Below are 17,448 nucleotides of genomic sequence, written 5' to 3' on the forward strand. Positions count from 1 at the left end.
GGTCTGAGCAGATTAAGCGTAGGCAGACAATCTGGTTCGAGTTCCAGTGAGTGGTTGGAGACTTTAGGTTCCATGGCTCATAACCGTTCACACTAGCTCAGTTGAATTAACTAGTTATTTTACTCTAGATCTTCAGCCCCATTATTTTTTCGTACTTATCATTTTTACTTTGTTTTTCTAGCTATATTCTTAATTTAACTCGTTAGGATTTGAGTTATGCTGTTGTTTATGCCCATGACTGAGCTTTGAGCAGTCCTAATTGGTAATAGGTATGGTGTGCAGATTACCTCGATGTATCCATTTTGTCACAAGTTTATACATAATTGGTAGAACAATGTTTTTTTTAATATCTAGATTAACTAAAATTATCATTCCAATGATAAAAGGATAGTTCAGTCACTTCTTGTTCTCATTTCACTGATTTTTATAGGTAAAAAGACTTTCTATGCTATGAATAATGTCCGGAACTATAAACTGCTCGAAGATATCTCATGAAAGTAACAAATGGTTGCGGCCAATTATATCTGGTATTATTAGCTATCACTTTAATTAGCAAGAATGTGAGTTAATTTGAGAAATAATGTTTAACTCTATTTCACCCGACTAATATACATCTAAATTGAAAACAAGTAATCCTTTTGATAAATTTCGATAAAGGAATGAGAAGACAAACAATTTGATCACACATATACTTGTTTAGAACATTTTAAAAATGAAAACTATAGAATGGAATTTGCGGTGATATCATTTCTCATGAATTTTATGATTGAACACAGTTTTCAAGGTTCACATCAGTTGAAATATCATTGTAAATAGTATGTATCTATTTTCATTTAATAAAAATATATGAGATGGATCTAACATATTTCGATGAAAAATACTTCGTTCTAGGGTTAACAGAATAAGCTTTTAAATTTTGTTACTATTTTTGAAGCTAAGTGACAAGCGAATAGCTAAGGAAAACATTTTGGCTAGACATCAATATTTAGACAGAAATGTACTTTGTACTTACCGAAATGATTTCTGAGAGAATAAGTTAATGACATTTTGGCAAATGAGGCTAAAAGATCCAGACCTGCAACTACTTCTGACAAACGATAAAATAGTGCCATGTCTGGATGTAGTCCAGTAATTAAATCGCTAATAATTCTATAATCAATAATAAGAAATAATTAAAATTTCGATCTACGTTCCTTTAATAATGATTACATACAATATAATTCCTTGAGATATCCTGAATTTCCTAATAAGTAACGAATACATTTAAACAAGGATATAACCGAGTTTGCTTGTTACAAGCAGTTTCAAATTTATCAGAAGAGTGAGTTAATACGCAATTCATAATATTTAGGACTTGTCAGGTGAATGTACCTGTATCTCAAAGTTGGTTTTCACTCTAGGACTTAAACTCAGTTCCGTTATGTTCAAAAGCCATTGCGTTATCTATCTAGCTACTGGGTTCGGATAGCCACTCACTTGATCAATAGAGGTGAATTTCGATTCACTTGATTGGTTATTTAAATCTCCCTATCTATGTTTAGATTGATCAACTGCAGTCCTAAACATTAATTGAAAGATTCAAACAACCAATACTAAAGAATTAGTTAACGTCTTAACAAACCACTTTCCGGTATTGAGTCTGTAACATACACTCACTAGATTATGGTAACAATACCAAGTATTTAAGTCATCTTTATCCCACTTTCAACTTTTCTTTACCACTTTCAAAGTAAAGTTGATGACTCATGAAGAATTCAATAGCTTTTAATAAAGTATAAACCCTCTACAACAACAACTTACTGGTCAGCAATATGATATACTTCAAACAAAGATCCTTTAATCCGTCCTGTTTAAAAAATAAAAATAAAAACCCATTTTGTTAAAGCTCAAACCATTTGTAAATGTTTTCCAAGGATTTGAAAGATAACAGTTGTAGGTAATTATTAGCTTAACTTCTAATCAAGACTATCCATTCAAACTTCACGCCATTGCACAAGCAAGTGGCCGTCAGGACTCAGTAGCTGAGTGGATAACGCGATGGCGTTTGAAGCGAAAGGTACTGGGTTCGTGTCCCAGAGTGAACATCAACTCTGAGATGAAGGTACATCAAGCTGACGAGTCCCAAATAGGACGAGACGCGCGTCCTGGATTCCACTGCTAGCCACTATCCAACTATCCGTTTTTGATTACACCTTCAAGATGCATTCAAAAATCAAATTAATGTTTTATAGTTCAGCTTCAAAAAGTCTAAGACTTTAGACTACTTGACTATAAATAAACATCTCACGTTTGTATGCCGAAAATGCAGCTTCAACACTAAAGCATTTTTACAGTACCAATAATAATAAATGAAATTAACTTACTGAATCAGAAAAGTAAAGTTATGCAAGACAGTAATATGTATTAAGGAAAGTAGATTTTCTATATGTTTGTATTAAACAAACTTTTTACAGCAATTCCACATGTTTCAGTTGGAACTAAATTCAACGTTCGTTATTTTTCCACAACCTTAGTAAATATTCTTTTCGTGTTTTATGTAAACTGTAAGTTTGTTTATCGTAATATTCTTAAGACCATACTTGCTGGGGGATCCTCATATGAACCAGACCAATTTCTTTTTCGAACCTTCCGATAAAATTGCTATTGGTGACGTCAAGTAAATACTTAACTGAGATCAGTTTGATGAATAAGTGGTATAATATTGCCAAAAAATACTTGAGAGTAACTACAGTAAATCTTCGTTTCGATGTGCTCTGTCCCCATTTAATCAATATATATATATATATAACTGATTAATAAATCAGAGTTAAACACTCTTTGTGCTAAACAGGAGTGTTTGTTCCAACTTTCAAACAGAAAAGAGAAATGTATACCGTCGACAAATTTGGCTTTCGGTTTTGTTAAATAATATTCATGTAGACATAAAAAGAACATTAACTTGAATTAACTGTTTGGTTAAAACCATTTAATTTGGTGAGACTATAATTTGTAGATAACTTTCAAGTGATGCCAAAGTGACCCTGAAAAAAGTCGCCTATTCACTAGGGTCTAAAGAGGGTCATAAATTAGTTTGAGGAATTGAGATTAGACTATAAAGTTAGAATTTAGGGTTAAAGATTAGAGTTGGAGTTTTCATCATGAAATGAAAACAACTATAATGCCTAAATTTTATTGAGTCATTTGGATGGATGAATTTCATGCTTAAATTTAAGTTCTGCTATCTTTAATTTCATTAATTCATCCATAATATATAGTATTCCCAATATGTTAGTTACCCTCCTTGTTCAAATAATTTTCAAGATAATGGTTTAGTTAAATTTTGTCAACATTATGATCTTATCACATTTCTGGAGTGGTTTACATTTGTGAATAAAAAATATTTTCAAATGTTAGGTAGTTAAAGATAGTAGGTAGAAAACCTTGGACCTCTATTTATTGCTAATCGATACCTATGAAAATGATGCACCACCAATAGTGAAGGAACGGATACTCCTTGTAGTGTTTGAATATGAATCGACCAACTCTACAGTCGGATACAATAACCCTGATCTATTTCGGTAGAGAGTGACCTGGACTTTTAAATCCCGGTAGTAAAGATCAATTTATACCATTTTTAAAGGTAAGCATTTAGTCGAAATAATATAACATTTGATGGAATTTAATATTATAAAATATCATAACCTTATTTTTCCGAATTCTTCGAAAGTTTTCTTTCCATATCCTCAATTTGAACTAACTTACCATTTAAACGAATCTAAAAAGAAACACCACAGAAAATTGATAAAGCCTAAATATTCACTTAATCAACTTAAAACTGATGTCAATAATGTTAACTAAACACATGTAGAATTAAGGCAATATCGAGGCAATACACACAGTATGTACATATGCCAATAAGAGGCTAACCAGTTGCAGTCCTAAGCATCAATGGGACGATTCAAACAAGCAATATTAAGTGAATGTAAACACATGTAGAACAATACAGTTTAGATTTTGTTGGAAAAGAATCGATAAAACTTTGGGATGTTATATGATTCTTCATGACTTGGGGGAATCATGTAGTAATATGATTTCAGTAGTAGTTTACAAAATAATTTGGAATTATTTAGAGAAAGATAGCACTCCAAATTAGAATCTGAAAAGTTTATTCTTATTGTCTAAAGAGCTTAAGGAGCTTAAATATGTTTGTTCTTCAACTTAGAGCCGTAAATGTTTTTCTGGAATCCATTTATGAATACAGATACTAAGTTTGAGTACTCAATCATGTATTGACCTCAATGAGTCAAAGTTTAGATCTAAACCAACAAATGCTAATCTAAATACAGTACTCCGTATTATGATGAGTGAAGTGATTGCTAATCATATTACACGAGTGAAAAACTGCACATTTCCGATCATCTCATATGATGATACCATCAATGCTAAGGATTAAGTAATTAAACTTTGATTTCACTAACAACCAGCTCTCGTCAATATCCTGATTGTATACATTTTGGTAATACGTAGGTGTAACCTGTTTGACAGTGTCTATGCTGCCTTTTTAAAAGAAAACGTTTGCTCACTTCTGTATTGAAATATGTTATGTTACATTCAACAGATGACTACTGTTCAATGTAAATGAGAGGTATTTTTCTCCGCTGAAAACTTGCCCCCAATATATACATACGAAAAACTATGAGAAAATCATTACCCAAAATTAATCCATATATCATTCATTCCCAGTCTTAACAGTGTGTTCAAAATTAAATTATTCTGGTAAAGGATCTATAAGCTACATCCTTTTAAGTATTTACCAGACTAAACCATGGTAGAGTCTTCCTTTGTTAGTTTGAAACTGAAAAATTCAAACTATCCGTTGTATTACATATTTAAATTGTTTTTCCCGGTTAGCCTATTTTAGAGAGGTTAATTTCTACGGGATGGGTTTGCTGACCCCATGCCCAACACACCTCCTTCACCCGGGCTTGGAATTTGGAGTAACCCTAAAAGAGCTACAGCCGGAGTTATGGTATTACACATTTTAGTAACATTATCAAGATTCATCAGTTTCTTTGTTTATTTTTGCGTAAATTGATCCGATTAATTTAGGACCCATAATTACTTCTCGCTTACAGCTTATAAATCAGGTCATTCAAAGTACATTTCTGTATAATATCATGTGACGGCAAATAAAACGGACGAAATTTTATATACTATACTAACAAGAATTCTCTTAGACAACAAATATCAAACAGTAAACAATACGTTTTCTCAGTAGCATATACATCACAAACAATAATTACATTACTACTTACAAGTGAATCTGTTGTACAATGTACAACATTTTTTGATATAAATGACTTTTTAAATTCATCTGGAAGATTTTGAAGTATAAGATTATTGTTAAGCTCGGATATTGTCAGAGTCTTATGATGATATCTATTCTGAACAGTATTCCGATTAGTTGTATGTAATATTTTATATGCTTGGATATTTCCTTGTTGTTCGTCCTCTTCTTCTTCCGTTTCTTCTTCTGCTTCAATAAAGATGTTTTCGTTTGAAAAATTAACGTTATTCGACAATGTCGAACTGCTATAACTGGGTTTTGATGAAGATGTTTTTGTGTAAGTTTTTAATGATTCTTCAGGTATTTGAATGTAAAATCCACGAGCTTTATTGTGAGATATTCGCAATGGTAGATTATATTGACGTGAAAGTCTGCTAACTTCATCTTTTATGCAGAAAAAAGTAAAAGCAATTATAACAACAATGTTAATAATTTTAATCAGTGATGAATGATAGTCAGCAGTGGAATTCAAGACACACGTTTCCTCCTATCTGAAACTCATCGGCTGTATTTATCTGCATCACAAAGAACTTCACTGCGGAAATAGAACTCAGGGCCTTTCACTACAAACTTTATCGCGTTATCCACTTAGCTACTGAGTTCAGACAGTCACTGGCTTGTGCAATGGTGTGACTTTGAATTTCAGTTCATATATATATATATATATATATATACATTGGTTATACGGATCTTCCCATTGACGTCCGGATACACAAATTGGGGATAAAGGGAGTGAAAAAGCGGCGTAGTAAATAGTAATAATAATAATATTGTAAATTGTCTTTCTTCTATTAGGAGCGAGAGTAGTGTAGTCAGTGGAATGCGTCATTTCATTTCATTTGTGTAAAAGGTCGAATCTACAACGCGTCGGTGAGAGCAGTTTTGCTCTATGCTTGTGAAACCTGGCCTCTCCGAGTTGAGGATGTTAGACAACTCTCTGTGTCCGATCATCGTTGTCTCCGAAGGATTGTTGACATCCAGTGACAACACCATGTTAGTAATACAGAGATTCGGCATCGTGTGTTCGGGTGCAGAGACGACAACACAATCTTGAAACACCGACTTCGGTGGCTTGGACATGTTCTACGAATGTCGTCCCAGAGAATTCCACGTCGTGCATTATTTGCCAACGCTGCGACTGATTGGAAAAAGCGGAGAGGTGCTCAGTGTATGACATGGTGTCGTGGCATGAAAGAAAGCTGCAAAGGGCTAGCTTCTGTTGGTCCTTCACGACTCCCTGGCTGGGGTCCGAGAGATGGTGCAACATAGTGGCTAGAGACGTTATCAGATATGGCTCAGAATAGAAGCCAGTGGCGATCCTGCTGTAACCTTCTATTACTTTCTTCATAAAGAGTGGTTCTAACTTTCTTAACTGAAAGAGTCTTCCGGTTGTACATTTCAGTCCCCCTTATCTTTTCATCCTTTCTCTTCCTATTTTCATTATTTTGTGTGGCGCATATGTATCTGGTGCCCTTTTGAACCAATATGTAAGTGTTTAAATAAAATAAAATAAAATAAAAATTGACGTCCGGGACTGAACTTGATCAGTCTCTTTTGGCATATATGAGCCCTGTGTAGTTAACCTCGATATTGCCAATAAATCACAAACATTTCAAGCAGAGATAATGTTGTACGAATGACAATGGTTTTAGATTTGTAATGGCTTTTTTAAGATGAAATATTGCATTATGACTACAAAAGCTCAATAAAAATATTTCATATCTGTAAGGTTTAATTACATCTTAGTTAAGTCGAAACAATTAATGGTTTCAGCCAAAAATACTCTTTTTCGACTATTATAAAGACGGTACGATTGTATTAGTATCAAATAATCATAATGATTTTTTAAATTGAAAAATTCGATAAATTTTATTTATCAACCCAATTCATTTCATGAAAAGAAGTTGAATCCTAAATCTTGTTTCCAAAGGTTCTGGGCACACGTAAAGCTAGTGCTTTTGCGAGGAGATCTATTCCTAAAAGATATGATTGGCAGATGATTGATGTTAGTAGCTCTGTCTGTATGAACAGTTAAAGAATTAAGATCCATTCCTTCACTTCACTAATCTTAAAACTATATGGATAAAACAGTAAATTCCGTCCGTTATAGTTAGTAATATGAATAATGGTGATAATCTACGTTTTATCGACAGAAATATTAAACAAATTACTTGTTCAAACAATAGCGTACTGGTGTAGTAATTACATAATAGTACGAAATGATACGGTGGGGTAAGTCCTCAAGAATCGTTGATGAAAACTCATTCGAAGTACTTTAAATTAGTACGCTTCTGTGTGAAGAAAAACTGTCAACTGGCAAAGTCAACATGTACATACTTTCTACATTGCCAATGTGAAGGTAGATACGCAGATCGTTTGGCAAGAAATATTCCTGCACTCAGTAAGACACAGTAAATTCTAGTTTTCTGTATATAGTATAAAGTAACCATATAGCATAGGAATGACCATTTGATACTGTTTATAAGATCAACCCTACCCTACTGCAAGGCATAAGCATACATAGGTATCATTACCAAGTTTTGATTTGATAATTTTGAATAAATTGAGCGTTGGGTAGATTGTTATAAATAAATAATATATTTGTAATATCCCAATGAGTAGAAAAATCAGATTTTCTGAAGTTTCGTGACTTAGTGTAAGCCACTTCTTCAGCGAATAAATAACCAAATTAACATTAATCCAAGTTTAAATAGTACAACGGACAACACGAATATTGGTTGATCAATCAAAAACAGGTCTGAATAAATCAATGTCACGTCATTTCATTTCGGTCAAGGTGATTAATAAGCGACATTATGTAATTTTGTGAAACTGATGAAGAATTCGGTTGTTTATGTAGGTAAGCACTTACACAAGCTATGTCGACAACTGATTCTCATTTTCTGAAGGTTTTGTGAAGAACTTAGTAATTTTATATTTGAAATCATGAGTCAATTGAAGCTAGACCACTATGGAAAACCTGCAAGCACTGGACGGCCGTTTCCTCCTATTTCGGGACTCCTCAGCAGTGCGCACCCACGACCTGCCTCGCGAGGTTAAACCCAGGACCTATCAGTCTGTCTTTCGACTGAAGACAATGGTGAATGGTTGCTCAATCTCATGGATTGGTTGAAGTTAGACATTAACACCTTTGGATTCCGGCCCAAAGGTCCAGTGGTTAAGCGCTCGCGCGCGAGACTGATAGGTCCTGGGTTTAAATCTCGTGAGGCGGGATCGTAGATGCGCACTACTGAGGAGTCCTACAAAAGGCGAAACATCCGTCCAGTGCTTCCAGGTTTTTCATTGTGGTCTAGCTTCAATTGACTCATGATTTTAACTATATAAAAAAATTACTAAAATCTCCACAAAACACCCTCCTAACAATGATGTATACATCAATGTTTTCTTCGTAGACAACTATAAATTTTCAGTGAAATAAAAAATTATTAAAATTATATGTTACAAACAGATAGAAACTTCTAAAGTTATTAGATTTGTAAAACATGGATCGAAAAAACTATCCTTTCATTACTGTAGAATTTCATTTTTCCCATAGTAGATCAATCTGACAAGAACAGATACCTTGGTTTTCAATTCAATATTTAAAACATGGTAATTTACATTCACTACTACTACTACTTTAAAAATGTTTGATAAAATCTATTTTACAGTGATCATCGATGTGAAATTATCGTCCGATGGTAGCCTTTAGATTTCAATGAAATTATAATTTAAACTAGATAAACCACATTTAGGTAGTAAGGATGTAAGAATGGCTCGTTGGTAAACTCTAGGAAGCCTTAAGAAGTCCAGAAAGAGTCGAAGACATCCCATCCCCGTCGCCAGTTGTTATAACGATTGCTTGAGTGCGCGTCCTGTTTAGTATGTGAACGTGATATGACCGCCCAATAAGAGAGGAGTGGATTTATTGATCGCCGTATGATACACAAAGCCGTATGAGCAGTCTCGAGTACTAATCGGTCCTGCTTTCTGCCTAGCCAAGCCAGTTAAGTCCAGAACACTAATAACAGCCTCTGAAATATGAATCATTATTCTCAAACATACTGGGTTTATATACCAACGAAACAGACCATATCGTACCATAAAATAGAAAATAGCATTTGTACAATAATTGGTCTAATGTGGCTGTGAATAGGGGAAAGTAATCAATAGACTGATGATAACTCAAGAATCGTATAATAATAGTCTATGGGTCAAAATAAAGCTTATGATAAAAGGAACACGAATATGAATAGTTTAGTTACGTAACAATTATACAATAGGAAATATACATATCATATTGGTCTATAAATAGTTCTCAAAGTTACCATTCATAAATCTCCACGGGATATAACAAAAACTTACTTGTAATATCATCAAGCTGTTCTGAGTAAGCTTTACGTGTAACATCTAATACCACACTTAATCCTTCCTAATTTAAATAAAATTAATTAGAATTGGAATTTGTAATAGTATCAAGTGAATTATATAAAATACCTTGATTGCGAAACATTTTTGTGTTCTCATAGCTAACATCCCTTTTGACATTCGTACATCTTTATGTAGTACTGTGCATAAAATTTGTAAAACATGTTCATATTCTGAATCATGTAAAAGCTAGAAACAAAAAAAAATATACAAATTACACTATGTTTAAATTTTAAGAGCTTGGTATAAAGTTTTTCTAGTGGGGTTCTATATAAGAAAAACCCGAAACGGTTCTAAATAAACTAGTGAATTCCATTTAGTCATATATCTGAGTAGTTGTTATTTTTATAAAGGGATTAACAATGCCTTAGCACTCTCACTAAGTAACCTCAGAAGTAACACAAGAAACTTAACAATGACGTTGCGAATCTAAACTTTAACTGTTAAACACCAGAGTGTTTAGTATATTTAGTATCTAGCTGTCAGTAGAATCCAAAACCTGCGTTTTATCATATTCAGGACTCTTGGGATTCCTGGATTCCAACACTAATGTTTAAATTGAAAATCGAAACTAGTGCCTTCGGTGTTCAACGAAAACCATGTTATTCAGATAACTACTAGCTTTTTCAATACCAAATATACCAAACAATTGTAATATAAAGCTATATAGAGGCAATCCACAAAGAATGAACACATGGGAATAAAGACTGATCAACTGACCGAATATTAACAAGTATCAACAACCATACTTTTACCAAAAATAACAGTGACATCTTCATAGTTGAAATCATGAGTCAATTGAAGCTAGACCACCATGAAAAACCTGCAAGCACTGGACGGCCGTTTCGTCCTATTTTGAGACTCCTCAGTAGTGGGCATTCATGATCCCGCCTCGTGAGATTCGAACCCAGGAGCTGCCAGTCTCATTTATTTAATTCGAAATAAACTATAATATACTTTGTAATTCTGCGCGATTTAACTGTATATTTTCTACGTGGTTTGTCTCAATATTTCGCTGAAACATACTACGTTATCAGTATTGAAATACATAGATAACCAACTTTTATTTATTCATTTTTATCAAAACTAAACAGTTTATATATTGTAATGACAGTAAGTATTTTTAGCTCAAGTGAGTGCTTTCGCTATTACGTAGTTGAATTATGGAGCTTTTATTATCGTTCAAGATAGCATAGTTACTTCTTGTTTCATATACAAGTGATCTACGTCTTTGTGTATGCAAGATATTAAGAGAAAAGAATATGCAAAACCAACCAACCACAACACAAGGCCATTAGAACAAACTAACCTAACTATTTTAGAACAACTGAGAAGATCATTTCTACATAAAGTAAGCATTAAGGATATATCCAGAATGACACTGATATTCCTTAATTAAATCACCTATTTCAAAGAACTTAACAATACCAAGGGTTTGCATATATTTTCATTCTGATACTTTGAATCTATACTACTATTCTGGAGGAACAAGGAAAATTATTTCCTAAATATGCTTTTTGTTAAATAGAGTAAACTTTATTCCTTTGTAAATAGAATTTATTTCAGCAAAAGTTGCCACTTGAAACAAAATTTCGTTTTTGATATTTATAAAAGGTTTGAATATTCTATCGAGTTACATCTGATATATTCATTGGGTACAACCGAGCTTTTTCATTTTAGTAAATGTATTTTCAAAAGATAATTACTGAGTTTCAGAAGCTAAATCCATTTAAAACACTATTTCATATTTCTTTTCTTTTTCTTACAGTTCACCTAGAGAAGCAAGTTTACTTACAAATTAGGTAGGAACTCTACACCTTACTCTTATTTACTGGTTATTAAGTAACGAATTGAAAAATTAGTATTTCAAATTTTATGAAAGATACCGCTATAATACTAAATTGTCTGGTGTTACCTTACTTCTATGGTCGTATCAATTAGTAGATTTCTGATTCAACGAAGCAATCAATAATCGACAAATGATAAGCGCATATGATTTAAACAACGGATAAGCTTAATTTCTCAAGGGACATATGTATATATCACTAGTGACGGTCTCCAAGAGATATTTCCTGTAGTTCTAGTTAGAAGCCGTGACCAGTGGAGTTCAACCGGGTCTGTGGTAAGATAGCAACTCATTGAAGACAATGGTGGACGGTGGCGCGATTTCGCAGATTAGTTGAAGTTAGACATTAACACCGTCGGATACCGGCTCAATGGTCTTAAGTTTAAGCGTTCGCACGGAAGACCGATAGGTCCTTGGTTCGAATTCCGAGAGGCGGGATTGTGGATGCGCACTGCTGAGGAGTCCCACACTAAGACGATAAGGCCGTCCAGTGCTTCTAGGTTTTCCATGGTGGTCTAGCTTCAATCGACTCATGAATCCAACTATATATATGGTTCCGTTTAACTAAATAAACATTCTTTATCACCTAGTTTCTTCTAGTGTAATCGGGCTCGTGTATAAAAAGAGTGTGTATCAGTCTCAAACCTCAGATGACACACGTTATAATACGTTTTTCATACATAACTTTTAATATGCTTTCAATAAAAACATAAATATCAGTCCCTATTACTACCTAAAATAGTGCGGTTAATTGAAAGAATAATATTTTAGAAATCTACTTATATTGAATAACTAGTTTTGAATTAAGATTACCTCTTTATATGTTCTCAACAATGTAGTTTTGACATCACCCATAGCATTATACAATAATTTGACAAGATCCAACATATATTTAATTGCAATAACTTTTGTAATTCTAGATTCAGCTGCTTGAATGTTGACCGCTTTTTTAAAATAGATCATATCGCTTTTTGGTGGACAGTACTTCTCAGAACTGGGTGTTATTAGTGAGGATGATGATCCAGGTAGTAAAGTTGAAGATTTTGTAGGCCTCTCAAATAGCAAACCTGTCGATTTGTTTTTTATTGTACTAATTAAAGGTGAATGATTAACGGTATCTTGTGTATAGATTTTAGTTGAACTGCTTAAAAGTTCATTCGATTTATTTGATCTAGATGAATCTGTTTTGTTGTTGAATTTCATTGGATTTGATACATTCTGGTTATTAGGGTTAGTATGACTTTTATTATTATTCCAATCGAACATTAAATTTGATGTAGAACATATTTGAACACATAGTGATAAAAGACTATCAATGTGAGGGAATTGACGTAAGATATTCTGGATAGTGTAAAAAAAATATCAGATTTATATTCTATTTCTTTTGTAGTTTAACGGAATAGTAACAATAGAAAATTCAACTGAATATACTTCATACCTGTATGTTAAACAAAGTTTCAGGTGATGATATTAGTTCACGAACAGAAGCTTGTCGATTTAAAATTGTTTCCAAGTCTGTGGAGAAAAAGGTTTAGTTAAATAAATGATTGAGAAATATTTGTGCATTCAGTGGATTTACATAATTTTCTTAATAAATACGGAAAGACAAAGAGCAATGAGTTGAGTAAATGACATGAATTCGCTTACGACATACAACATTTAAGTCCCAAACGTATTTTCATGACAATTAAACCACTTATTAGTCAACATAACTAAGTACTTTTGTAGTGTAGTGGAGATTGAAGAAATCCAAATGAAATGAAGAAGTAAACTAACTCCTAAATTAATAGACTGAACTTCGATTTCCTGAAAATAGACGAAGGTGGCCACAAGCGAGTGAGGGAATTGAGATAACTAGTTACATATTTAAGCTAGTGGAAACATAGGATGATGGTAACTACGGTATAAAGTATTCAATATGTAATGTGTTAAGTTCGTTTACTTAAAATCATAAGTTTTGTTAAGAATTTTAATCAAGAATGATCTGACCTATTAAGAGCAAAATATGTGTTTCTGAAGTGAAGACAAACCATGAAGCATCATTTTTTTTAATTCGTAGGTCAGGCTTTACTAGTTCGACAGCCATGATCTCAGCAAGTTTAATAAAACTTCGGCATGTTTACCAGTAATCCGTTTGAAAGTGCTTATAAATGTCTACCTGCAGCCTTTTACTTACCAGGTGCCTACCAGTCACACTATGGAACGACTTTATTTACCCAAAACACTGACCTTTAAGAACCCGTTTAAAAAATCTGAGACAGATCATTCCTTTCCTTTTGGCGGCGCAACTTACTTGACACACTCATAAAATGATATAAAAGTTGGCAGTAGCTTAAAGAGAACACCTAAGGATGTTCGAATCCATTAATCAATTTATTAGTATGTGCAATGGAATTAATTTGATTACAGAACAGTGTGGAACTAGCGGATAGCTCATGTTTCTGTGGTTTTTTTTCATCCACTATCACAGTCTTGAAAACTGAGATGAATAAAAACCGGTTTCTCATTGACTAATATCCGAAAGTTACACATCCTTCAACATATATAAATTGATCAATGCAGATAGTTGCTTTTTGATTAGTACACAGCATTAGTCAAACTTATCAATAATAAATATATTTTGAACATAGTGATTTCGAGTTTTAAACGGTGCGTACTTATAGTTGACTGTCAGTGCGTGCTATTAAAGTCAACATATAGTTTGTTCCACAAAGCTATTGATGAAATATGATGAACGATTTACGTTACATGGTTTTATAAGGTAAATTTAACTTCTTCAGTTAAACGATATTACAGTCAAATTTAATATGAATATTATTGGAATTCATAAATAAATATTCACTTGTAATAATTACTTAAATCTTATTAGAGACTTACCACATGGAGGTTCCAACAAGTTGGCTCGTAATAACCGAGCACCACTAGCTGTACTGGTGAAGTCTATCGCTGAATAAAGTGTATCTTTGGCTGAATAGTCATAATTATTTCTAACCAAACGTAAATGATTTGCACTTTTGAAGTCTAACAGTTAGTCGATTAGAAATCAAGATAGAAACAAAAAAGAGATAATGATTCGTCTTCCAAAAGTATATTGACTCACTAGATTCCTACAACAAAGTTTGTAAAAACCTGACGAAAAATACGTACTATGAAGTAAATAATGTCTACAGATTATAGCCAGTTGATTGTCTTTTATGTATGAATCTGACCACTATTATCTATACCTCAAATCAACTAGTTACTTCGTAACAATTGGGCTGATTACTGGAATATTAAAATAGAAGTCAAATGCTTCCGGAGCCGTTTATATGTATACTAACTAATTTAAAACGTCCGGTTAACACGTTTTGTCTGAAGATAAATATTTATGTTGCCATTAAAACATCCATTCTATAAAATAGTTATTTAAATGTCGATATCGGATCATCTAAAATGAGATCTTGATTAAATCACTAATTACTTTTCCTATATTTAAAAGTTTTGTCTGTATGAACCTATCTTTTGTATCCTCAGAAGTATAACAAAATAAAAAAGTGAAAACTTCAATTCAATAACCTTCACAAGCCTTCTGTACTAATAGTCACAATAGACTACCTAGTATCTGATTTCGAGAGAAAATTACCGAAATTCTAATGAAAACCTGCAACCAGTGAAGTTCAACCCTGCCCAAAGTGAGGTAGATACCCACTGACGGCATTTGAAAGTTTTGAGCAATATTGTGAATTGAGTGAAGCTAGAAGTGTAAACCACTAGATACTAACTCAATGGTCCAAATGAATAAGAGCACATCAACAATCCTGAATGTCTTCAGTCCGATCCTTCATTTGGTCACACACTCATACTACTGATGAGTCTCATACTAGGAAGAAGTAGCTGTCCACTAACTTTGCTGTGTATTGATTGTCTATTGAAGGTCAGTCTGTGACGTAAACTACATAAAAGTGTAAATTTGCATTTTTATTACAATTCAGCAATGAAAAACTAGATAAGTATTTTTTGCGCCAATAAATGAGTGTCCACAACTAGCAAATATTAAATCTTTTCGAACCTATATACAGCTACATTTATAAAACAATATTTTCGGTTCTCATTTTTTTTGTTTTTGTCCCCTTTTAAGTACCGTGCTATATTAATGAATCATAAACACTGTTGTGACCGGTGGTGTCTGAAATCTGATACTGACACACGGTGCGCTACACGCTAATCCCCAAACTGACTATTTGGGTGGGAACACAAGATTGAGCGAGAAAGTGTATTAGGCTACCGGATAAAGTGAACGAATACTCATTCATATGTATACCGTTCCAATCCTTACGAAATTGGTCCATTTCTTAGCCGATGAAATTGCACTTGTTTAGATCACTTCTGATTACCGTTGATAGACTTTCTCATTAGGCTACTTCCGATCAGCTCTCCATACCATACAAAAACATTTTGGTCGATATTTCTCGAGTGAAACTTATCAGTTTGTGTTAAGCTAATGACTAACATAAGGCTATTTTGATGGATATCTCATACATAAGTTTTGGTGCTCAGTTCCGTAAAATCCAGAATACTCAAGTGTACTTATCAGTTTATTAAAATGAATAAAATGTTCTCACAAAATCCATATATCTTAGTTTTTATACATTAGGTGGATGTGGTCGGTAGCAACTTGATAAATGCATTTATTGTACGAAATCAATTGAAAAATTGAGTAGTTCTATTTACCAATCATGGTAGATTTAACAGATCCTGTAAATGAGAATTTCATTGATTTGTGAGCATAAATAAGTCCATGCATTTCTTCAGCATAATTAAGTAAAGCAGACAATGCTGAAAGAGCATAAAATCTAAATAAAAATAGAAGATATAGGCAATAAGTATGTTGTATACTGCTGTTACTTACCAATAATCTCCAGTAGTGAAATTATATATATATATATATATATATATATATATAATGAAATCTCAAACCGATTTAAGTTATACAACCATTAAAAACCTGGACAAAATCGGGTGAACATTTCATCACAGTATGGGACTTCTTTATAGTGAGCAGCCATGACCCAGGAATTTGGAATCGAATCCAGGATCTTCGGTTTCTCCGATTAACGTTTATTCTTTAGGCCACTGTAACGGCATTTAATGGTACATATGTATGAATCCTGATGTTGTAAAAAGAGCAATACAACCAATCCAAAGTGAAAAAGCATTATCTCTTTATTCAACAGACTTATCAGACAATAATTTCTACTGAATGAATTTGAATCATTAGTTATGTGCAGATTTATGAACTAATTTGTAGCTTAAAAACGCTAATTGTTCGAAACATCAGTACTAATAAACAGTTTAAAATGAAATCTATCCAATAAGTCCCGGCTCTTTGACGGAGAATTTGGACACATAGGGACTATTTCTATGAATATTATCATGATAGTTGTACACATTATTGAAAATAATATCTTCGTTTATTTAATTAAGTGATTACAACATGAGGCATGTGCACCATTTTAACTGAACAGCTTTTATTTATTTCCCTATATGCTTCCATTATTTGTATAAAGCAATTCGGTCACGGTTAAACCACTTTCTAGGAACTAGAAAGACGGTTAGACAACTCAAGTGTAGAATTCTAGTTACATGTTAAAATGCTTTTGTTTGTTAGTTCTTTATTTAACTGAGTGTTATTTTGAAATAACATAAATAAAAAATTCACTTCGTATTACTTGTTTGAATCTTCCCATTGATGTTTTAAGACTGCAACTGGTCAGTCTCTAATTGGCATATGTGCATACTGTGAGTATCGCCTCGATATAGCCTTATTTCACAAGCATTGTAAGCAAAGATGGATAGTGGCTAGCAGTGG

General features: G+C 33.1%; 1 protein-coding gene and 1 non-coding gene across 2 annotated transcripts in view; one reads left to right on the plus strand and one right to left on the minus strand.

The window, feature by feature from the left end:
• The window catches only part of Smp_172620 (hypothetical protein), a gene marked incomplete at both ends in the record, with an annotated part of 63,786 nt that overhangs the window by 15,674 nt on the left and 30,664 nt on the right, over positions 1–17,448 (minus strand). Inside the window, 9 exons of the mRNA XM_018796512.1 lie at positions 1,013–1,149; positions 1,801–1,846; positions 5,570–5,710; positions 9,692–9,758; positions 12,414–12,544; positions 12,884–12,941; positions 13,039–13,115; positions 14,478–14,621; positions 16,311–16,432. Coding sequence (XP_018651646.1) covers positions 1,013–1,149; positions 1,801–1,846; positions 5,570–5,710; positions 9,692–9,758; positions 12,414–12,544; positions 12,884–12,941; positions 13,039–13,115; positions 14,478–14,621; positions 16,311–16,432 — 923 coding nt within the window. The remainder of the gene's footprint in view (positions 1–1,012; positions 1,150–1,800; positions 1,847–5,569; positions 5,711–9,691; positions 9,759–12,413; positions 12,545–12,883; positions 12,942–13,038; positions 13,116–14,477; positions 14,622–16,310; positions 16,433–17,448) is intronic.
• On the plus strand, positions 2,015–2,081 carry Smp_tRNA_01731_Gln_TTG.1.1. The gene has a single exon. It is a non-coding gene (tRNA).

This window comes from Schistosoma mansoni, chromosome 4 (assembly GCF_000237925.1).
Source record: "Schistosoma mansoni strain Puerto Rico chromosome 4, complete genome".
Classification (NCBI taxonomy): Eukaryota; Metazoa; Platyhelminthes; class Trematoda; order Strigeidida; family Schistosomatidae; genus Schistosoma; species Schistosoma mansoni.